The sequence below is a fragment of the Mytilus edulis genome, chromosome 11 (genome assembly GCF_963676685.1).
Source record: "Mytilus edulis chromosome 11, xbMytEdul2.2, whole genome shotgun sequence".
NCBI classification, from domain to species: domain Eukaryota; kingdom Metazoa; phylum Mollusca; class Bivalvia; order Mytilida; family Mytilidae; genus Mytilus; species Mytilus edulis.
Window position 1 is genome coordinate 55546372 of NC_092354.1, and position 26080 is coordinate 55572451.

The 26080-nt window shown below is 30.8% G+C and overlaps 1 protein-coding gene across 3 annotated transcripts in view; it reads left to right on the forward strand.

Annotated features, from left to right (window-relative positions):
• The window catches only part of LOC139495842 (talin-1-like), a 123993-nt gene that overhangs the window by 94989 nt on the left and 2924 nt on the right, over positions 1-26080 (forward strand). For 2 of the 3 annotated variants that reach the window (XM_071284242.1, XM_071284243.1), the window contains 2 exons: positions 51-176; positions 1352-1907. In XM_071284242.1, coding sequence (XP_071140343.1) covers positions 51-176; positions 1352-1417 — 192 coding nt within the window. In that variant the 3' untranslated portion in view covers positions 1418-1907. Of the gene's footprint in view, positions 1-50; positions 177-1351; positions 1908-4904; positions 5022-5449; positions 5636-6133; positions 6239-6610; positions 6717-9891; positions 9928-11419; positions 11545-13883; positions 14010-15437; positions 15456-16878; positions 16951-18247; positions 18431-21106; positions 21233-24867; positions 26011-26080 lie in introns of those variants that run through there. The other variant, XM_071284241.1, reaches the window with a different exon arrangement.

Sequence of the window (26080 nt, forward strand, 5' to 3'; positions counted from 1 at the left end):
TGGAAGTAATAGATTATTATGTTTAAAATTGTACATTTGGAACATTTCAGGTGTTATTAATAAATGCCGTGAAGGATGTTGCATCAGCTTTGGCTGATTTAATCAGTGCTACGAAGAATGCCTCTGGTAAAAGTGTACAAGACCCAGCTATGTTACATCTTAAAGAATCTGCTAAAGTAAGTTACTTCCTGGTTTGGTTAAAGTTCAGATAGAATTGATATGCTATTTTTAGATTTTAATTTATTTTAAAAAAAAATGGTAAAAAAAATTGAGGCATTTTTTTATATATTTGTTTTAATGATAGTTGGTGAAGGGTTAAGATTTATATCATATAATCAATTATAGTTTCTGAACGTATTATATTTGTAAATTCAGTTGTATAATATATTGCATTTAGTTTTGGATACCCTCTAATGTATTATCCAAGAGACAAAATAGACAATTATATTGCTATATTCATATATATATATTCTTATATTTCTCTGTGTAGTGAATGATTCAGTATAACTCTCCATACAATATGTAAACAAAATTTAAAGTAGGGGACTTAGATATAAGATTTTTTGCAGAAAATAAAGTGCATAATTTAAAAAAGGAGGCAATTCTCTTATAGGGTCATCAAAGTAAATTAAGTTTTAAGCAAAACAGTTTGTATATAAACTGATCAGTTAAATCATTCCAATAAAGAAAAGAAATATTGCTAAAGTTTTTTACAAAAGAATAAATTGTTACCAAATTAAAAATTTCAGCTTCCATTTTCAAATGTATCCATTTACAGAATTCTGCCAGATTTTCTAAAATAAATGTATTAAGAAAATGAACAAGGGATAGCTAAAACGCTGTGGTTTTTGTGGCACTATTTGCTGTGGTGACCCTTTTAGGCAATCTGATTAAAATATGTATTATGCGTCCATGCTTAGCTAACAATGATCTGAAAACACTTCATTGTACTTTCCGTTTTAAAGAACTTCCTGGATCCTCTGATTTTGTTAGGTTAATGCACACCTTCACAAATTTGAAGGTTGAAATATCATTGGCTAATGTTATAATTACCAGAACAAAAAGTGAAAATAGAGAGCAGTGGCTTATTCAGGGGAGGGAGGGTGGTCGGAACCCCAGTTTTTTGACGATCGATGCATATGAATGGGAATATATAGTTGGAACCCCCCAACCCCACCCCTTTATTCTGGGTTAAGATTCCCCACTTATATAAATAGCAAGATCTACCACTGGAGTGTTATCAGATCCAGGTCAGCAAAGGTTGGACTCACGATTTGTATTTTAATTAGATTGCCATCTTGCTTGCTTTATATCTATGGAAAAACCTAGATGTATTATGGTTATATTTCAGAAAGCAGATTATGTGTTGAGTCATAGTCCACAGCGGTATCAAATTTCTTGTTCAAGCATGCTCTGAGTGAAAGGGCTTGCAATAATTTGATTAGTAGAAAAATGCCTTACCATATTCCATGCAGGACTAAAAAAAACTTTCAGTGTCTATAGTGAATGTGGTTCATGTGTCATTGTTGCCATGGATGCATTTGTTAACATATACAACTTGGTTTCTCCATAGCAACCATCATGTTAAATCCCTGTTTTAGTAGAATGGAATCCTTTTTATATAAATGTTTGTGTGCTATGCCAACTTTAAATTTTGTTATTTTCAGCATTTTTGTTTTTTTGCAAAACAATTGTTTCAAATTGTTTGTTTTTGTCTTCAAGAAATATATTTTGAAATGAAAATTTGGCTTTTATAAAATGAGTTTAATTTGATTTGTCTTAAACACAACAAGCTTTCAACTGTATATATGATAAGAGAAATTATAAAAAATTGCAGAGTTTAAAACAAAATTTAATGGTGGCATCGTATTTGCCCATTTTACACTGTATCAAGGATATACATGCAAGGCATTGATATGATTTTAAACTGATTGTCCAATGCCATTTAAGGTGGTACCTAACACTACAGGGAGATAACTCTGTAAAATCATCTAAACGTTTTAATTACGTTGTGTTGTTAAGGGAATATTAAGTTGCTCAGTGATCAAAATTGGTGTTTGTCAATCTGCTATATAACCAGTGTAATTTTTCTGATAAAATGGTTGGTTCAAAATTTTTTAAATTTTTATATTTTTGTCAAAGGGTCAAAGTAAATGCTTTGTCAAAATTTTATGAAAATTAAACAAGCCAAATTAATTTTAGTGAAAGTGTTGGGTACCACCTTAATTCATACTGGCTGTTGTGCCAAAATTCTCAAAACCATTGTTAACCGGTGCTGATCCTTGAAGAAAATCTGCTGGTGTTCACTATTGATTACTTTGCAAAAAACAAAACTGTGTCGTTACTTTGATAGATTTGGTAGTCAAAATCTTTTGGACCATCACTTTTTTTTAACTTTAGCAATGCGTGTATATCCTTCTGAGTTTGTTACAAATGTAATGGAGTGTTTATAAGCAGCTTCATTAGATGTTGTTATTACTAAGATGACTTCTAATACTTAAATACTACAAGATTGCTAGTGTTGTATACTGTAAAAGGAATTTAAGAATTGTCTCTAACTGGCTATTTTATTTTGTTTTATCTGTCTCTTTAGCCAATTAATTTATGATTAGTAAAAAGAAGATGGCTTGTTTTATTTTCTTCTCTCTGACAGACTAGTCTTATAAAATATTTCCCTTGAATCTCTCCCAAGATTTCATATATTAAACAACTGTCATGTGACTTAAAATAGAGGGAAAATGATGCAGATTTTTTTCGTATTTTCGTAACCTTCGTATAGGTTAACATGCTTAAGAAGCTCTTCGTCTTTGTGACATGATTTTATAAGAAAAGAATTAAACATATCACTGTACATGCCAATGTTGTTGATTGTAGATTATATAATTTGTGGTAGGATGCTTTTGTATGGTACATATCAATCATTAAATTCATAAGTTTCATATTTTCTTAGAATTTCAACAAATTATATTTTAAAGTAATTGAATGAAGTTAAAATATTTGAAATTTCAAAGCAGTTTTTGACCTGTTTATTTCTTCTACATACTTGAAAGGAGTTCATTTTGACATCTATGATCCACTAGTGCATATATATGATGTAAGGCCTTGCTCAGGAATTTATGAATGGCCTGGACTAAGTTATATAATTTTAAAAAAAACCAACTGATTTAGATCAGTTATCCTGATAATCAGCCCTTTTGGTCAAAACTATCCTTTTTTTCTTTTTATTGATGAATTTATTAGACGGTACAAACATTATAAAGAAAATCATTACTCATTATTTGTGAATATTTGTTGTTTTTTTTTAAAGATGTATTTTAGATAGTTCAAAGATGGTGCTGTGTCAAAGCATATTTTGTCTGTCTAATATCTATTTAGTGGTTATTTTTCTGAAATGACACGGAAAACATAACGGTATAAAAAAATAATCTTTTTTACAAATTGAAATTTAGAATCTATTTTTTTACTCTTTTGTTCTTTCTAAACATGAAATCTTTTTTTTATTCCATATAACATACCCTTTGAAAATTCAAATTTAAAAACAATTAGATTTATAATTAAATTTATTCGACTGGTGATTTCCTTTATTGAAATAAAAGATCAGATAGGAACATTAGCAATAAAGTAAGAAAAAATGGAAATTTGACAAACAAAATTTTGCTTTGTCCAATTAATTGTTGTTATGATTTCTGTAAAATATCATTTTCTGTTTTTACATAAATGTTTAAAACTATGTTTAAAACTATTGAGTTTATTATTGGTTATTACGACATAGATAACAAAAATTATCCTCCCTTTTTTGTATAACAAAATGACACAGAAAAAATATTTTCCTATTTCAGTTTGACAAAGAAAATAACTTTCTTGATGATTGAATATTGTATTTTCAGCCTTGACTTGATATTGCAGGCATTTCTATACAATTTTGACATTACAGGAGAAAATATTTTACACCTAAGTGCAGAACTACTTTTATGACATTTATAGGTCAAGTATATCAAAATTTGTGGCAGTTCGCCGTCTGCTTATGACGGTCAACACTCTGTTAAGTACTGGTTATAAGTATAAGGAGATGTAGTATGATTGCAAATGGGAAAACTATCTACTAGAATTTAAATGATGTGAATATAAGCAGTTATAGGTTATTGTATTTATTTGGAGTCTTAATTAAAAGAGAATATGAAGATGAACTTGTCCTTCAGAATGTTGTGTGTAACATAATAAATTGGTTTTCTCTTTTAGTAATAGTTCTTGCCATGAATTTGTTCAATGATGCACATTTTGAAAAAAGATCTACACTATAGTTGATATCTAACAATTTATGGAAATATCTTTCACTTACACATATCAAAATTGCACATAGATAAACAAAATATTGTTATTTCACCTAGCTTTTGTACAGAATCCATCATGTTTACATGCATTCAGGTTTAACACATGATGAATATTAACAGTAAGAACTTGCTATCGTCTGCTAATGAAAACATTATTGCCATAGTATTAATTATCATAAAGTGTAGATATTATGTTTTTGTTGTGTTCTGCTTTGGTAATATTTTTGTTTCATAGGTAACCATGTAAGGTATATATAGGTACTGTAATAAGGCAGGAAATAAAAAAATATTACTAAAGCATATCCGCATACACAGTGTACCCTTGTTGTCATATTTAAAAATTTTGGTCAAATAAAATTTTATCATAAATGTGAGAATGACGAATATTCCAAGGTCATTTTCTATATTTTCAATTTGAGTGAAAATGTAACATAAGAAAAACTTCATATTGATTGAAAAAACAAGGGAGCACTGTTAAATGCAATTGGATTTGTCAGAATACTTTTTTAAATTAAAGGCAAGGGAGATAATGAAATGATTTATGTATCAAAAAAGAGTTATTTCCCTTTATAGGTAATGGTAACAAATGTGACATCTCTGCTGAAAACAGTAAAGACAGTGGAGGATGAGGCTTCTAGAGGTACACAGGCTCTAGAGGGTACAATTGAGGCAATCAACCAAGAAATAAAGGTCAGTAGTCTCCCCTTTCTAAAAAAGGGGCCAATAACTCAAAATTAGATAAGTTAATACCCCTGTCAAAATGGATTTCAATATAACACATTTTAAATAAAAAGACTAACAATAAAAAATAACTTACGGTCTCCAGTTATAAACTGTTATATTTCTTGCAAAGATCAATTAAAGCTCAAGAAGCTTTAATAAAAGCCTCCCAAACAAAAATATGTACAGGTCATAAACCTGTAACTGCAAAACTAGCATTTATAAATGTGTGTTGTCCAGAACCATTCACTAAGTTAGAAATTTCTATTTTTATAGTGAAAATTGCCTATTTTTGTACACCTTAGAACATTTTGAAGGCATAACAATTATTTTAAATTTTAAATTATGTATTAATAAATAAATCATAATGTTTTAAAAAAATATTTGTTACTTTCCAGGCTTATGATAGTACACCAGGCACAGACAAGAAAGCCTCAGCCGAAGATCTGATACGCTTGACCAAACCTATCACCATGGCTACAGCTAAAGCAGTTGCTGCTGGTAACTCCTGTCGACAGGAAGATGTTATTGTAGCAGCCAACATGAGCAGAAAAGCTGTGTTTGATTTATTAGGTGTTTGTAAGGTAGGAATGGCTGTTCTTAAGAAATTGTAGGCTCATTATACAAACTAGGAGATTTTGCATAATTGACAATGAGTTTAAAAGAGGATGGAAGTAGTATGTTGGTATTTTACAAATTGGAGAATCTGCAAATAAAGATACTAGTCATTTACATATATTGATGTGCTGATTGAAATGTTTCTTTGAATTTATTGCATGTACGTTCTTACGTAGTGTTTATTTGCTATTATTGTACTTCTGTAAGGACCCTTTGTCTCTGCTCGTCACTGTTTAAAAGATGCCACAGAAACAGAGAAGTCCTTTATACAGACTATATTTAAGTAGGCTTTGAACATCAACTTCTTTTGCCAAGCAACTTCCATGTAGGCTACATATGATCTTTCTTCTTCCAAATTTTCCTTATTTATGAAAATTTTGTTATTTGTAAGGAATTTTTAAATCTTAGTATTATGACAAAGTCGTTTTTGTTGACAGTGTATAATTTTGAGTTTATAATTGCAGGCTGCTGCGTTAACAGCAGAGACAACAGAGACCAGACAGAGAACAGTCAGAGCAGGACATGCTGCTGCCATATCTTATAATGAACTGTTACGACAAGTCCATGCTGTAAGTTTAGGGAACCAGTCTTTTATAATGTTCAGCTCATAAAGATAAAGATAAAAACAACATAAAAAAGTAAACATGATTGTCAATATGTTAAAAAAAAAATGAAAATTAAGATTAAATTTAAATTAGGCGTAGATGAAACACGAAGAGAAGTGTACACTTTGAAAATTGCTACAAAGAAAATGTTTCAGTTTCTTTGTACAATACAATACAAAATATTACCAATTGGTTTCATATATATGATGTGATACTTGTGCTTTTTAAATAACATTTTGGAAACAAAGCTTATTTTCAGTTCTATTTTAAAACTGTATAACATACTTATAAGCACTTCTTCAGTGATATCTGAATTTATGTCTGTTTCTTTATCAGTGTGTCCAGAAACCCACCGCGGAAGCAAAACACAATCTAATCACTATATCTCGACAAGTGGCCAACTCAGTCACGGAAATTGTTCACTCAGCGGAAGTTATTAAAGGTTTGTTTTATATTATACTGATTTTACTGTACCTCTTTGGGGGGCTGTTTCTTAAAAACATACATGGTAATCAGGGAAGGCGGCTTGAAATATTTACTATTAGATAGCAGGGAAGTTATATATTTCTTATTCTAACTTTATAGGCGGTTTCCCCATTTCAAAGTAAATTTCCTGAGCACCATGTGTGTTTTAACGGAACATCCCTTAGTTTATACTCAATCTCTGTGTGTTTTATCCAGATTTAATTGTGTGAAATTGGAAGAAATTTTTTATTTAACCTTTGTATATTTTTGGGACAATGATAAATTAGTACAAGAACATCAAATGTTGCACAAAATATATAATTTAATAATAATTTTAGCACATGAGTTGTGTAATTTGTATACCATGTTTATTTCTTAAATCTTTCTGATCTTATATTTTAATTTGAAAAATATTTTAACCTTTTAGAAAAAAAGAAAGAGTTTAAAAACTAGAATTTAAAATGTAATACTCAGACTATGACATAAGTAAAATGGGATTATTATATTGTTTTGTGTTGAGATATTTTTCAATTGAATTAAGCATGAGTTTGATGCTTGACGCTTCACATTTTACAATGCTTATCAGCTGCTAAAGTCTTGTTAAACTGATCATGGTCATATCATATACATTTTATTTTTGATAGGATTTTTTACAGCATTAATTGACATAACAGCACACTCAAAAAAGATATAAATAACTCTTACTTTTGTGTGCATTTTTTTTTTTATTATTTATTAAAAATATATTTCTCAGATCATTTCTGGTTGAACTTATGATTTTAACAACAGAGCTTAATAGTAGAAGATATATCTTGCTTTTACTTATGTTTGTTTTCTTGTGGCAAAGCAAAGAACGATTTCAAACTAATGTCATTTTAAGGGGGTAGACCTTAGTTCAGGGAGATAACTCTTTAAATCATCAGTACGTTTGTAAAAGTCAAGTTCATCAATGTATTTTAAGCATTTACCTGAAACAGATTGAAAATAATCTATGTAACCTAGAAGCTTAGAATATATTCTTAAAAAATGGTTGACACAAACGTACTGATGATTTTAAGAGTTATTTCCCTTAACCTAGGTCTACCTCTTAAAGATTATATAAATTGAAAGTATCAATTTCCCGAAGTATTTTCTGTGTGATATTTAGGAAAAAACTAATTAAATAAAATTATTGATTAGAACATTTAAAAATCTTATTTACATAAATGCCGAATTTCCCATAGCCTCATTCTGACATTTATGTGTTGTGTTTGACTATTTTGTGTGTGCACATTTTTGTTTTGTTCTACGAGACCACATGCTTTACTTTTGTTTTTAGTCAATAATATGTACGATAGAAGTAAAGGAGTGCCGCGAGCAGTTTTCTTGGGTAATTTTTGTTTTGCACGCAGTCATTTTACGTTGTTTTTTAAATCCCAAGTAGAACCTTTAGACAGCCCCTCATAAAATCAGCACGATTTGTTTTGTTGCTGTGGTTTTATAGTCATTCGTCACATGAAATGATTTTTATATTTTCCTATACGAAAAAATTATTTTCCCAATTTTTTTTATGATATATTATTTTAATTATACTTCATATTTATTTGTTAGCATTACTTCTAGGTAGGTGACAATACAATTCCCTTTCCCATCAAATATTGTTTACATGTTGTTAATATATTTTAATATAAATATTATTAAGTATATAATTTATTTAGCCATATTTTTGTCATTAAAAATGTACTTGTTATCAATAGTTTTAATGAGCTACATTTATTCAGTTCTTTTAACTTAGTGAAAAAAGCTATTAGTTGCAAAATTCTGCCTTTTAAATTTTATAACAATTAATTTTTTATTTGAATAAATGATTTCATTATCTCCCTTATTTTGAAGAGTTGTCTTCTCTTTGTTACTTTAATGTATGTCTGTGAAATTTGTTGATATGTGCAGGCCATTCTGTCCAAGGATTGTTTCTCAAGCCTACACAAGTTGTTGGAATTTTTGTGCATCTAAGAAAAAAAAATCTGATGATTAAAGTTATTTCCTGATATTTCATGACAATTATCTTTTAAGTCTGATTTCTCGTAAATGAAATAAGTACAAATATGTCACATTATTTTGAATGTAATGTTGCTCATTTTGGAAAATTGAAAGATAGAAAAGACCTGAAGGTGTCATTTTACGATTTTTCTTACGCTTTAATATCTAAATAAATAGAAAAGAACAAATTGATCAGAAAAAAGATACTAGCCACCACAATAGGCTTGAGAACAATTTTGAATGGCCTTTATTGTAATTATTCATAATTTTACTGCTGAATGTGACTTTTGCTTGATTTATCAGTGTTCAAAAAACATTTTTAAATGGTCATAAAAACTGAATATAAAGGCTTTCATTTTTATGAATATTTCATATCATTTTATCATCAGGCATGCATTTTTTTTTAAATCTAAGTTTGAAATCTTTAAATTTTCACAGATTATGCTGTTTGTGCCTTACATGTGATTTTAATCAAAAGATTTTTTGTAATTCAGAAAAAAATCTTTTGTTGATGAAAAAAATAGGAACAATAGTTTTTGATTTATTTATATATATAATAGAAGAAATTATATAGTATCTAAATATCTATTCGATATTATTATCATATTTCCTTCCTGCAGCAAATCACATGGGTTTTAGGAATTTATCACAACTAACTGTCTATTATTAAAAGATTATTTTTTTAGAAGAGCTTCAGTTAATTGCCATTAGGTAGAATGCAGTGGGTTCATCAAATGATTTGGGTATTAGTTTAGTTTAAATGACTTGAGCAAAAGCTGTTAAATTAACAATTGATCATTTTTTATGTCAAAACTAATTGAAATATTTTATGTCGAAACTAATCGAAATATTTTATGTCAAAACTAATCGAAATATTTCATAGAGGAATTTAATTTTTAGTCATGAAATCCATTTGATGATAATGAACCCACCATTCTAATAAAAAAAAATTTCAGATAGACAGTATTATTGCTTATTTTATTTTTTTACTCTTATAAAGTAGAATGTAGTTTGAAAAAGGCTGGCTATTAATTTGCCTTAGTGATCTGAAATAGTCAGCGATTTAATATGTATGACTTAAGTGACTGGCAGTGGTCAATCTGTATATATAATGTGATTATTTTCCTCTACAGCCAACAATGAAATAAGATGGTCATATATTGTCCCAGGTAACCAACATGGAATGCCAATTGTTACTGGTTCCCTGTTTAGTGGTAATGGCTATGGAAAGTGATAACCTAATAGTTAACTTCAGAAATGTTTAAAAATTACTTTCTTTAAGAATTTCAAAATTTTGATAATGCTACTTGCTTCCGAATCACGTGGAATGCCTTTCCATGGCCATGTAATAACTTCAAAGTTTTAAGGGAACCAGTCTGAATGCCAGTAGGATAGTTGAGTTATTTCCCCTTTGATGTTGTTGATCAGTTTTTAATTATACTTAAGAAGGTTAAGAATACAGATAAAAATATATCTGGTAAAAACGGCAGATCTCTTAGTATCATTCTAAAGTTACTGAGGTCACAGTTGTCCTGTGTCCTTGCAGTTTAATATGAAATGCAACAAGACCCAGTGCTTGCAAGAATGTTGAATGAGTCCTGTTTTTTTCCGAATTCAAAGTATGAAGTTTGATTGGAAAGCTTGCAAAAGATTTTATTTGTAAACTGCAAAAATACTGTGAACCCTATGAAGAGTAATTTGAAGCATGACTCCATGTAATGTTCTGAAGTAATTGTACTGTATGCTTTTCTTACTAACAATAGCAGTTACATTAAGTGCTTCTTAATTATGTTAATTAATGCATATCAGAATATGAGTAGAAAGTACCTTTTACAGGTTTTGTCCTTGAAGTCCTTGACCTTTGTTTTGACCTTTGGTACACAGAAGAATACAATTATTTTCTGTAAATGATTTTAAAAAAAATGCCTAAGGCATATGCAACTGACATATTAAGATATATATCTAATTTTCCTAATGTTGCCCTGCAATTCTGCATGAGTAATTTCTGGCATCAGCCTTACAGTATTTTGTTGAATGATATTAAATCCTACATGAAAATAAGTGTCCAATCCCATCAAAACCAACTTAGCATGATTTGTTTATAGACCATAATTTTAACAGCATGAATTTCCTATGAAGATGTTAAATGCTACTATGCATGGATTCAGAAAATTGAAATTTTATCCTCCTCATTGATATTGGACAGTTTTAGTCTCCTCTTAAAAGACTAAGTACCTTATTTAAAACCTATGAAAAACATTGCACTTTTTACAATTAGGATTGTGGGTAATTTTGTTGTGATTACACCAAAGTGAAGTATTGTTTAGCCATTCACTCAGGTTGGATATTCATTGTTATGGAGATTGTTTAACCAATCACAACATTTCATTGTAAACCTAGGAAAATATTTCCCAGAATGCATTAGATTGTCAAATGGTGTCCATAGAAGAAGTACATATATAGACTTTTGTCTAAGCTTCAACACGAATGTAATAAATATGTTATAAAATGAGAAATAATAAAATGGGCTAGGTTCTAGTGAAATGAGTTCACAATAAATTCTGTAACATTCATGTAAAGGACATGATACGTCTAATATACACTTTCATAATGTAATGTAAGAAGTTTAATATTAATTTAACATATCATGTATATTTTTAGGTTCTGATTGGGTTGACCCAGAAGACCCCACTGTGATAGCGGAGAATGAATTACTAGGGGCAGCTAACTCTATTGAAGCGGCTGCTAAAAAATTGGCATTACTTAAACCAAGACAGAAAGCTAGGGTAAGGTTTCGACAGACTGTGGACTCATTAGTGTTTTTGGGAAACTTTTTTTCGTGGATTTGTTGGTGTTGATTAACCACAAGTTAAGGTCAACACAATACAAATTTTTCTTAAGCTCTGTATGCAGAGTTGGTCAAAATTTTGATAGTGAGTATCAACAAATTAATTTTCTTCGCAATCCACGAAAAATTGGTTCCAACTAAAAATGAATGAATCCACATTGGTCTATATATACTAAACTTAGTTATTTACTTACATTACTAACTCAATAATACTTTTGTTTGGTGTGTTAATAATGAATAAGATGTGAAGATCTTTTTGTTTTATTGTTGGATTGATGGTTTGTCAGACAATATTTCATGCATAATGGGAATATTCTTGTATTCTATAGAGTTATTGATCCAGGTCATATTGTGTAAAATTGACAGTAGAGGACAACGTTTTTAAATCATTGTTGGATTAGGACGCATTGTTGTTTATTTTTGATAATATTTATAATTGACTGTATACTAACACTGGTGATGGATAACAGCTAACTACTGTCAGATATGTTTGATATATTTGGTGGTAGATATAGTCACCGAGTATCAAACATGTCATGATAGTGGCAAGCAAATAACAGCGGTGGAGGGTTATCTTTAGTTTAAACAGTGGCCAGCGAAGAACAGCGTTGGTGGGTTGTGTTCAGCCAGAACAGTGGTCAGCGAAGAACAGCGGTGATGAGTTGTTTGTCCTAACAGTGGTCAGCAAAGAACAGCGGTTGTGGGTTGTTTGTAGTCAGAATAGTGGCAAGCAAAAATCAGCAGTGGTGGGTTGTTTGTCTTAACAGTGGCAAGCAAAAAACAGCGGTGGTGGGTTGTTTGTAGTTGTCACAGTAACCAGCAAATACCAGTTTAGTCCCAAACTTTAATCAATGGTTGTGCGTTGTTTTTTGTAATCAGTATAGTGGCCAATTTCTACAGAGTAGTAAGGCTTTGATTATAGAAAGGCCAAGTTCTAGATATGTGATGGATTATTTGTAGTCGACAATAGTACCCACTTTCTACAGATGTTGTGGTTTGTAATTATAGACAAGCTAAGTTCTACAGAGGGGTTTGGTGGCTGTTGTTTGTATTTGTCAACTTCTACAGAGGTTTAATCTGTGAGAAGAGATTGCTATAGTCAGTTTGTTCTTATATATAAAAAGGTCAAGAACTAATAAGGTTGTAATTTGAAAATAGATGAAAATTGTTAGTGTTTTATTTTAGCTGAGATCAATACTTTTTACGTGGGTAAGTGTTAAGTCCAGTAATCACATCATTTAAAGTCTTTAACACTAAACACAGAATAAATCAGAAAAATAGTATCTTAAGAGTTGCTCTGAAAAGGACCTAAACTTTTTAAACAAAATTCATTGCAATTTTAACACATGTGTCTTAATTGATGGAAAGTATAATAGTTTTTGCAACTCATATATTTGATGCGATTATTTGGTTTTTTTTTAATCATGATATATATTGACTTTTCCAGCATTTTCTGGTGTGTTGTCATGGGTATAGCAATCTTGTCCCATGCTTTTTTGACATTATTTATTTTGGGCTTTTCCCTCAGAATGTGGAAAACCTGATTTTATTGGATTCTTCCCCTTATCCCAAAGGTTATTTATAACTCCTAATTGTAAGTTTATAAATACTTGAAACTTTCTGCTCCATGTTTACCATATATCTTTGTTCATTGAATATTGAGATTTTAAATATAAGATGTTAAGGTGGTACCCAACACTTTAACTAAAATTAATATGGCTCGTTTAATTTTCTTAAAATTTTGACAAAGTATTTACTTTGACCCTTTGACAAAAATATAAAAATTTGAACAAATTTGAACCAACCGTTTTATCTGAAAAATTACACTGGTTATATAGCAGTTTGACAAACACTTATTTTGATCACTGAGAAACTTAATATTCCCTTAACAACACAACGTAATTAAAACGTTTAGCTGATTTTACAGAGTTATCTCCCTGTAGTGTTAGGTACCACCTTAAAATTGACTGACCTCAAGACTCATATTTTATGTCATTTGAAGCAAGTTCATCAATGTAAACTAGATTATTGGAAAATAATGATAACTGCATTAAGGAAAAATTCACCATTGACCTTTACAAAAAAAATGGATATCTCATTATGTTTTATAGGGTCAAAAGTCCCTTTCTAACTTTCTTGAAGGAAAAATTGGCAAAAAGTTATTCCTTCTTTTCATTCTAATAATGAAGAAGAAAAATTTGATATATGAGATAATAGATCTGAAAAGAGGTTGACATATTCTGATTTGTTCATTATGATTCTTTTTCATATTTTTAGGAAGCTGACATGAGTCTTAACTTTGAAGAACAGATCTTAGATGCTGCTAAATCCATTGCAGCAGCCACTGCGGCTCTTGTAAAGTCTGCATCAGCGGCACAGAAAGAATTGGTGGCACAAGGAAAGGTAGATAGTCCTTATTTTAAGATTTCTCAGGAATATTTTTTTAATTTTATAATTTGATTGTATGATCACCACAGACACATTAGGATTCTAATGGAAAAATTTGAAATTGTAGCTAAAAGATTCTCAGTAATAGGGGATTCTGTGAATTCAGAAGTTTTTATGTGCATTTATTATTGTGATTGTTAAAAAAAATTACAGAAATGCAAGATTTATTATTGCCATTTAAGGACATGCTGCATACAAAAATAAAATAATAAATTATTTAGAATGCAAGTTTTTCAATTTTTGCAATAACAGAAGATCACAAAAAAAATCTGAATTTACAGAATTTAAGAGTAAAAGCTATGTTAATGCATAGAAAAATCTCAACTAGTTATCACAATTTGTTATAAAAGTAGATTTCAAAACAAATTGTCCTTCCCAATTTTTACATCTAACTAATTTCAAGTATAAGAGTCATTTGTCAGCAAGGTTTGGAGCTTCAAGTTTTGTACTTCTGATTCAAATTCTTAAGAGCATGGTGACATTATACAGCTTTTGTTTGTCATACTAATTATTTCTCTGTGTTTTTGACTTAAATACATAAGAAAAGGTACCTGATTTTCGCATGTTTAAGTACTGTGGTACCTCATACTTTCTCCGAAGCATGAAGATCTGAGAAACAAAAGTTGCAATACCTGCTTTAACCTGTAGAATGCTTATATTTCTCTTCAACTTATTTTATTAAGTTTAGTGAACATCAGAATCCAGTTCCAGGTAGAATATAGTATTAGACCATATCAGACCATCTCCAAGTTAAAAATTTCAGAAAAAAGATTTCATTGCAATTTTTCATATAGAATTCTGTACACCATGATTACAGCTCATCTTTCCCTTTTCGTTATTTTGCTGTCATCTGCAGAGATTATTGTGTTCCACTTTTAGCGTAATTCAAATAACTTCAAATAACGGCAATCTTATACCGTCCATTACAATTTCCTTATTATACATAAAAAAAATACTTTTAGTAGACATTTCAGCTTTTATTTTTGATGTGCAAATAAACTCATCATAGATACCAGGATTGAAATTTTGTATTAACACCAGACGCGCCTTTCGTCTACATTGACGCTCAAATCAAAAAATGTTAAAAAGGCCAAATAAAGTACGAAGTCAAAGAGCATTGAGGACCAAAAATTCCTTAATGTTTTGCCGAATACACAGCTATGGTAATCTATTCCTGAGGTAAAAAAGCCTTAGTATTTCAAAAATTCTAAATGATTTCTATCTTTGTGCCAGCCCTTTTATTTTAAAACTGGGTTGTATTATTAATGAGTCTGAGACATAATAAAGTTGATTACTGAACATAATCTATCTTCCTATTTTATTATGAATGATTGCCTGTTAGTATATTAACTGTGTTTAGAAGTTAACATTACTGCTTTTCAGATCCGTACTAGAAAAGAGGTAAAATTATATCACGCTTTGTAGTGGTGGTGTGCTTTGCAATTGTATATTTTATATAAAAATGGCGGAGGGTTAATAAAAAATCGTTATGAAAATAAGGAATTTTAATCAATAGAGGAAGCTACCTTGTATCAATGGGGATTATCTCAAGATGAATGGTTTTGACCTTGGACATTTGTGGAAATTATACATTTAAATTTGTGAGGCAGTGACTTCTAATTATATCTTAAAAAGAAAAAAAGTATTTAATTTAATTTAATTTAATTTGTATGCTTAGGAATCCTGCAATGGGGTATTCTTAAGTTCTTCTCAGAAGTGCAGGAAACAGTTTATTGAAAATTCACTTTTTATTTTGAGATAGTCCCTACTTAGCTGTAGGTTATACGGTTATTTAAGAGTTTTGTTGTAGACAAGTACTGAGATTTGCTGGGACAGTCTAAGCTGTCTCCTGAAGAATAATAGTACTAAGAGTAGCCATGTGTTTTTAGTCTGCACTGTCTTGCTTATGTAAAATCATTCTTGCTGCAAGTTCATGTTTTTCATGAGATTATTTAGATCTATTGCCATTAAATTGCATGAATCCATAATGATCTGAAAGCTTCCAATAATAATCTGCTTTCGCTTTTAAAATGTGTATCACCTAAAAAAAAAATTATATATGGAGGAGGGATGGGGAAATTATACAATTGAATTGATCTTAAGCTTCTTGCAGCTATTTTTATTGTCAGAAAATTTTAAGAATGGAACATACATTTTGTCTGTTAACTATCTTTCTTGTATCTGATCTTACTCCAATATTAAAGATACATGTAGAATTTCTTATACAATGTCTTATTTGCTTGATATTAAAAGAGCTTCCATAATGGACATCTTGCCATAGGACCATATGAATATACTTTAAAAAAATATATATGATTGTGTATGCATGTTAATTACCATAATATTATTGTATGCTAATTTTCTGTCAGAACTTGTTGCTCTCTAACTTTTTGTCTTTTGTATGTTTTTAATAGCTTATATATGTTGCCAAAACAAAACAAAAGTTTAAACCTTAAATTCTGTCAAATTGCTTTTTCTGTTGCATTGAATCTATTATAAAGAATACAGCTCAATTACATAACTTTATTGAATGATTGAATGTTATATTGTTGTATGATATGTTCTCTGTTTTCTGATTTCATCCTTACTTGATATCTAACATGTAAAGAACCTGACTGAGTGGAATGATTAAGAACAACAGTAGCATGAACAAATTGAACTAAAACTAATCTATTCAACAAATTTCTTGATGAATGATCTTGCTGAATTCTATTCTGTCAATATATATATATATGTTGATCAATGTATAGTTTAATTGCATGAAAATAGAAGCAATATTATTAATTATTGATATTTCTAACACACAAGTTACTTCCCTTTGTAGATTGAAGCTGCATACCACAAGGCTGATTTCCAGAATGATGATGGACAGTGGTCACAGGGACTTATCTCAGCAGTAAGTTCAATATTTTCTCTGTCTCTTATGTAATGTGATAAATTATGTACTAAAAAATGTGAAAATATTTAGCATGAAGGATTGTTTTTTTATCAGTAATCACAATAATCTTTTATTCTTTTTAGCTCACCTGGCCCATAGGGCCAAGTGAGCTTTTCTCATCACTTGTTGTCCGTCGTCTTTGTCTGTCTTCGTCGTCGTTAACTTTCTACATTTTGAACTTCTTCTAGAGAACCATTAAATGGAATAAAAGAAAACATAGCATGAATGTACCTTATGAGGTGCTGACCTAGTGTTGTTACTTTGTAGCTGATCCATCATCCAAGATGGCCGCCAGTGAGGGACTTAGTTTAACATAGGACCCTATGGGAAATACATACAAATGTCTTCTTTTAGAGAACCAATGAAGGGAATGAAAACCAAACATAGCAATATTAAACCAAATTTGAGAAGTGGGTTGGGGTGTCTACAGTTTTTTTTCATTCAGGTAAAAAGCCTTCAACTAATTTAATTTGAGTTTTGTATTGAAACGAGTCCTTGCACATTGTGTTTTAGTTATGACCTTTCACTGAGCCTCAAAGTGTTTCACAAAGATTTGTTATATGTTTCTGTTGCCTTCTTAGATATTCGAAAGTCTGTTATGAGTGGCAAAAATTTGATGTTTTATTTTGTAGCTAATACGTGTCACAATATATAAACTTTGAATAAAATTTTAAATGAATCATCATGGATTATTCTAAAAGTACAAAATTTCATTTGCTTTTATATAAATACTGTAGAAAGTTTCGTGGATTCGTCTGTATATGATTTCATGGGGATTTAATATCATGGTTTCCTTAAATGTAAGTGGTATTATATGGAGGTAAAATTTTCGTGGGGGTTTTAATTTCATGGATATATTCTTTCCACGAAATAAACGAAATTAAATCCTCCAGGAAAATTTCTACTTTTTAGTTTTACAGTATATAAATAAACTCATCATAGATACCAGGACTAAATTTAGTATATACGCCAGACGCGCGTTTCGTCTACAAAAGACTCATCAGTGACGCTCGAATCCAAAAAGTTTTAAAAGGCCAAATAAAGTACGAAATTGAAGAGCATTGAGGACCAAAATTCCTAAAAGTTTTGCCAAATACAGCTAAGGTAATCTATGCCTGAGGTAGAAAAGCCTAATATTGTTAATAAAATTTCAACATGTTTTCATAGGCAATGAATTATTCAAAATATGATTTGCATACATACATCATATAAAACATGTGATAAATGTTAATCAAATTTCAACATATTTTCATAGGCTAGAATGGTAGCAGGAGCAACACACAGTTTGTGTGAGTCAGCCAACGCTATGGTACAAGGTAACGCTACGGAGGAGAAACTCATTGCATCAGCTAAAGAAGTAGCAGGGTCAACAGCAGCATTATTGGTGGCCTGTAAGGTCAAGGCTGATCCAGGGTCAATGGCCATGCAAAGATTACAGGTTGGTATAGTCATGTTATTATGACATTTCTGAAAAAAAATCTACATTTAGCATTTGCCTTATCTTATGGACTGCAAAATTATTTTGTCCGTATCTGTCGACCAATGTAAGAGAGGGGGCAGGTCCTTTTTAGCTCACCTGGCCCGAAGGGCCAAGTGAGCTTTTCTCATCACTTGGCGTCCGGCGTCCGTCGTCGTCCGTCGTCGTCCGTCGTCCTGCGTCCGTCGTCGTTAACTTTTACAAAAATCTTCTCCTCTGAAACTGCTGGGCCAAATTTAACCAAACATGGCCAAAATCATTATTAGGGTATCTAGTTTAAAAATTGTGTCCGGTGACCCGCCCAACCAACCAAGATGGCCGCCATGGCTAAAAATAGAACATAGGGTTAAAATGCAGTTTTTGGCTTATAACTCAAAAACCAAAGCATTTAGAGCAAATCTGACATGGGGTAAAATTGTTTATCAGGTCAAGATCTATCTGCCCTGAAATTGTCAGATGAATCGGACAACCCGTTGTTGGGTTGCTGCCCCTGAATTGGTAATTTTGAGAAAATTTTGATGTTTTTGGTTATTATCTTGAATATTATTATAGATAGAGATAAACTGTAAACAGCAAAAATGTTCAGCAAAGTAAGATCTACAAATAAGTCAACATGACCAAAATGGTCTGTTGACCCCTTTAGAAGTTATAGCCCTTTATAGTCAATTTTTAACCATTTTTCGTAAATCTTAATTATCTTTTACAAAAATCTTCTCCTCTGAAACTACTGGACCAAATTAAACCAAACTTGGCCACAATCATCATTCGGGTATCTAGTTTAAAAATTGTGTCCGGTGATCCGGCCAACCAACTAAGATGGCCACCATGGCTAAAAATAGAACATAGGGGTAAAATGCAGTTTTTGGCTTATCACTCAAAAACCGAAGCATTTAGAGCAAATCTGACTGTAGTAAAATTGTTTATCAGGTCAAGATCTATCTGCCCTGAAATTTTGAGATGAATGGGACAACTCTTTGATAGGTTGCTGCCCCTGAATTGGTAATTTTAAGGAAATTTTGCTGTTTTTGGTTATTATCTTGAATATTATTATAGATAGAGATAAACTGTAAACAGCAAAAATGTTCAGCTAAGTAAGATCTACAAATAAGTCATCATGACCAAAATGGTCTGTTGACCCCTTTAGGAGTTATTGCCCTTTAAAGTCAATTTTTAACCATTTTTCGTAAATCTTAGTTATCTTTTACAAAAATCTTCTCCTCTGAAACTACTGGATTAAATTAAACCAAACTTGGCCACAATCATCATTGGGGTATCTAGTTTAAAAATTGTGTCCGGTGATCCAGCCAACCAACCAAGATGCCCGCCATGGCTAAAAATAGAAGATAGGGGTAAAATGCAGTTTTTGGCTTATCACTCAAAAACCAAAGCATTTAGAGCAAATCTGACATGTGGTAAAATTGTTTATCAGGTCAAGATCTATCTGCAACAACAAAAGAAAGAGAGTTTTTCACGACCTCAGCTGGCTATACAACCCTTGCACTGGTGGCAAAGTGGGGGGGGGGGGGGGGTTACGCAACAACAAAACTACTTCACAACTTTCTCATTACTTTGCATTTCTTGTTAGATAAATTTTACAAAAATTCTCCCCTGAAACAACTGTCGAATTTAAACAAACTTGGTTTAAATCACCACTAGGATATCCAGGGACCACTGTGTATGATGACCCTGCCTGCCCACATGGCTGAAATAAAACATAGGTTTCAAATGCACTTTTTAGTATTATATCTCTGAAACTAAACGACAGTACAACAGTTGCATTTATCATGCAACAATTGTAAATAAAAATATCAGGTGAGCGACACAGGGTCCTTGGACCCTCTAGTTTGGGATGTCATGATGGGGTGTTTTTAAGCTTGGGATATCAGGATTGACCCTTTCGGGATCAGGGATTCCTTTTTACGAATTTGAGGATGGCAGGATTTATTTTTTTTTTTAAATTCAGGACTTGGGGATTTCATGTTTTTAAGCCTGGGATTTCGGGATCAGAACCCCTCAGACCCCCTCTTGTAAATTGAACAGTATATTGACTTTACCATAGACTTTAAAAACTGGGATTTCCTGTTTTGTGCCATGCTCACCATTTTTGGGAGTAAGGGAAATAGCCATTCTTATTTGTCTAAGTAGGGTAGTATGCCTTTATGCAGCAAACTGTTACCATGTCAGCTGACACTTTATTAATATGACTGAAAGAAACTGTCTAGTCTATGCAGGGTTCATGTTATCACCAAATATGTATGTAATATTTGCTACTAACCTGAAAGATAAGCAGTCATCAATCCTTCAACTACTTGTGCATTTTTTTCATGTTTCTTCTTTCTTATACTCTATTTTTATGGTTAAATCCAATATTATATTACATTGGATAAATTCAATACTTTATTACAACGGATAAATTCAATACTTTATTACAATGGATAAATCCAATACTTTATTAAAATAGATAAATTAGAAAATAATGCAAAAACACGAAGTCAAATATCCACGAATATGCAAGTTTTCAGCAATCCACAAAAATTGATTACCACAAAAATAAATGAATCCACAGTAACGTGGAAACACAATGCTCATTTTAATATCAGGACGGTGTATTTTCAATCTTTTTTTCTTGTTTTCTAGTCTGCTGGTAATGCTGTAAAGAGAGCTACCGATGCTTTAGTGAAGGCAGCACAACAAGCCAAAGGATTCTCTGAAGAACAGGAAGATGTAAACATAGACGCCACCAGAGTCGGAGGAATAAGACAGGTAAGGACATGCTATAATCTTAGGTTAAAGGGGACTGTTCTTATAAATTGTAATCGTTGGGGGTACACATGTTTTAGAGCTTTTGTTATACATCCATACTTAGGTTAAAGGGGGCTGGTCTGATTAGAATGTTATCGTTTGAGGTTTATGTTTCTTAGAGCTTTTGTTATATATCCATATTATTTGCATATTTTTCGTCTTGCTGCTTCAGAATTGATTGGGTATAATGAGATGAAAAATTGATTTTGCATGTAGTTTGAATTATTTATTTTCATTTGTGAATTATTTAATATTTATTAATGTTTGATCTGATCAAAATTTGTATCCCTCTGGTAGATATTAAGGGTCCACCTTTTTAAAACCTTTAAAGATATTTTTGGTCTGGGTCAAACAAGTTTTAAGAGGTCACATAGAAAAGTACGTCCCTCAATAAGTTTACAGAAGTGTTGGTTGGCTGAAGAATACAAAAAGATATGATGTATACCAAATTTAGAAAGCATTTGTACTGATTATTTCTCCAAAAGAACCTACAGAATTTGTCATTTATTCCAAGCTTGAACTTTCGCTACTCATTTTGAATAAATTTTCAAAAAAGATTTTTACTGGTCAATTTTTGAATTTTTATTCAATAAATTGTTTTCAATTATTGATTTACCTCCCTTTAATTATAAAAGAAAAGACAGTCTGATAACCTTTTATTTAGATCATTTCAATTCTGACAGCCTGTAACTTTGCGGTTCATATTGTTGTGACAGTAATATATTCTCATCATGCTTTGCATGTAATATTTGCCACTGGATGTTAAACCCCAAATTCATCCTTATGATGTAAGTGTAATGGATTGGATCCAACTTATAGGAATTGGTGAAAGATTTAACTGAGTTGTGTCAATATAAATATCAGTGAAAGATGTTACTAAGTTGTAAAACTTGTGTCATCAGTTTACATACTGTGGATTCAATATTTTTCGTTGGATACAATTTTCGTGGGTTTCATGGAAACAGTTGAACCAAGAATTCAAATACTCAATGAATTACGAATTTGTAAAAGGCTTTATATGCAGAGGTTGGCAGAACCGCGAAATCAAATATCTACTAAAATACAAGTTTTTTCTTAATCCACAAAAATTGATACCCACGAAAATAAATGCATCCACAGTAGTTTATGAACATTGAATTATGTTTAAATAAGTTGAACTCCTCAAATAAGTTAGGGAAATAGAATAATTTTATAGGATTTTCACATACGAATTATGTCTAAAATGACAATTTATTTAAAGGAATTACAAGCTCATGAGGACATGTTAATCATGGAAAGGAAACTACAGGAAGCTAGAGAGAAACTGGCTAAAATACGAAAAGCCAAATATACCAAAGAGTGTAAGAGATGGCATTGCTTTGTAACTTAAACAGAATGCAGCTATACTCCTCACTGTGTTTCTGATTTTAGGGATTATAATAATTATTAATAATTCTATAATAATCTTTCATTCATTATGTGTCCCAACCTTGGTGTTTATTCTTCATTCATTCACCAAACTTAATGCATTAATCTTTTCATTCATTCAAACATTTCAGTTTCACTAGACTGATCACCTATGGCCTTGATACCTTACTCATGTCTGTAATTTTCCTTTAGCTGATCGTTCATAAGAGGTTCATTTAGTGCAATTTCAAAAGTCAAACCAATTCCTTTAGGTTTCATTTTCATATTGTTTTTGTCTTTGATTCTAATAATCAGAAACTGTTAAATTTACACATTTGTTAAATGGGAATGGTGTATATTTAATATTAGGTTAGTGGGCGTGGATTAAACTGTTAGTAGTAGAGTAACATTCCTTTAAAAAAATTATCTGGTGTTGTTCCTTTATTAACATACATTGTCAAATAAACATAAATTTATAAATAAATAATTTGTCAAGTTTTATGGCAAAAACATTTCAAAGAGAGGACGACTTTCACTCGTTGGTCGCTATAGCAACAACTGAAAAATATTTTTTTAAATAAAATTTACTGACCCTGTTCATATCATATTAGGTCATTAGTACACTGTGTAACTAAAGATATTGTCCTGAGTATAATTATATTGTCCTGAGTATAATTATATTGTCCTGAGTATAATTATATTTTGTACAATCTTGTGAGTGCAATATATATTCTATAAGGGATTATATTCTGAAAAATTCATTCATCCAATGTTGTATAACCCTTTTATTGTGTAGAAAAGCTTGAAAACTGATTTAAACATATTTTTCACTGATGATGTTCATAATTTAAAGTTAGATTTGCACTAATGCAAAAATCCTAGAATATTACACGCTAGCTTTCCGTCACGTGTTAAATCAATATTGCTTATTGCTTTGGTCAAAGGAGTGCAATGGGCTTAAAAACAACTGTAATCTGTCCATGTAGTCAGTAATAGTTTAACTACATTAATTACATTTCAGTCAAATGGATTGACAAGACTTGCCATAGATTTAGTTTTTTCTAAAAGCTTTTCTTTAGGTGCTTAAAAAATAAAAATAATGCTGTGAAAACTTTGTGTGTTTTTAAAATCTATGTTTAACAATGTTTTAAATAATTTTTTTTGTAAATGAACAGGGTAAAATAAGCACATACTTTTTATGGTTTTTAACCAGATTTTTTAAGTAAAAAATCGGTTAATGATTTTTTTTTTTTATTTAAAAAAAAAAATTCCTCATTCCTGTTAATGTTCATTCTTTATGTGTCTTTGTATAATAACAGGGCTACACAAACAGAACTTAATTAATATGATTTTTTTTCAAAGGGTTAGTTATATTACAGAGGGAAAATGTTATCTGAGTGTTATATCTATGACATCTTTATTCTACCTATTAAATCTTTCAACAAAACATGTCTTTTTAATATTTTAGAAATACGCATGTACTATCTATTTTAACAAAATATGCATTGAAATAATATTCTATGAAAAAATCCTTTAAATTGAACTGTTCTTAAAAGACTATATTTAAACAATATGTAAAGTTATATAACAATTCTACAAATAGTTGTAAGTATATTATGGAAATTATGAGTTTATGTGTGTTGCTAATTTGTACAATTGTTGTGAACATTATATTCTTAAGGTTGCATCAAGTAGAAAAATTACGAAAAATTAACCCTTTGAATACTTACAGCAAATAGTAAAAAAAATGGGGGGAAGGAGGGGGAGGCATGTAACTGAAAGATCATTTATTTTCTGTAAGCTGTATTGGTATTTTCCCTCACTTTGTTTAGTTTCAATTTGTGGTTTTATAATCTACTCAAAGTGAGAATAATTCACATCATTAATTGAAATTTCATTATTATGCCGTATATAACCAGTCACAACATTTTGGTGTCAGCTTTTGATGATATTACCCCGAATGCATTACATCTAAAGGAGTGAGATGTAATTCTGGTTGATATAACTTCAAATACAAAAAATCTGAAGTAGGGAGAGAACCTCACTTATGTTGTTATAACTTCTGTCTAATCCCTATTGCTACTTTTAAAAATAAAATATTCTTAAACAAAGAAAACCTCAGAAGTGTAGAATAACAATTAAGTGGATTAGTGACTTTAAGGAAACATAGAAAACAATATGATTTCACAATTTTCATTCCTCCATTACAGGAGTTGCAAGCACAGGAAGAAATCTTAAAGAGAGAAAAAGAACTTGAAAGAGCCAGACTGAAGTTGGCAGAAATTAGGAAAGCTCGATATAAACCAGACGATTATGATTCATCATCATCTAATTTTTGAAAGACTTAACCGTAATATCTGTGTGTTCATTGTCTAATCAAGAGTGATTGTTATTATTTTTGCAAGTGCATGTACAGTCAAACCAGCATACAAGGGTAACCCTCCAGAACAGTGAAAACTGACTTTATTAGAGATTTTACCTCCGTTATCCTTTGGTGGACCTTTTTAATTGAGGTCCAAAATGTACACATCTTACTAAAGTGGGTTCAGGCAGGTTTTCACTTAATATACGGGACCTTTGGATCAGGTTTGACTGTATTTTTACTGTAAAAGAAGAACGCTTTTTTATAGAGATATTTGTAAATATACGGAAAAGAAGTGCCATGTTATGATTTGAAGTTTTTTTCCATGTTGTAGTGGAAGAGGTCCAGAGGTGAAAGTTCATGCTCACAATTTTACATATCAGAAATCATTAGTGAGGTCATCATAAGGAAATTCATTATTAACTGGGAGAATGATTTCAAAAGTGGGCGTTGTTCATGTTCACTTTTGTTTTACTAAATAGTACAGATGTTAAATAATTTTTTAAATGGTGCAAAAATATGCCCACACAAACTAAAACAATACAAATGTTAAATATTTTTTAAAATAGTGCAAAAATATGCACACCTAGTCTGTGAATGAATTACAATCAAACTGTAATTTTCAAAATGCCTTGGACCTGAGGCTGTGAAAAGAATAAAATATTTGCATAGTTATATCTATAATGAGTTTATTATTTGCAATTTAAGAATACTTATGAATACTCCTGCGTAGTATAGATAATTTCTAAATGTACAAACCTTTAGATATGTAGTAATAAGCTTACGTTTGCATTATTGCATTTTTCTTAAAATGTCTTTTTTTTTGTAAAACTTGTATTTTTTGTAATGCATACAAGTATGATTTTCATCTCACATCTGAATATATTTAATTATTTTTACAGCCTGCCTGTATTGTAATGTTAAATATCGACATAAGTGCTAAAAATACGGCATGTTTAATATTTAATAAACACATAGTAATAATGAGGGGGTGGATAGGGGTAAGGGAGACAGGGAGAAAGGAGAAAGGGGGTGGGAGAAAGGAGAAAGGGGGTAGGAGA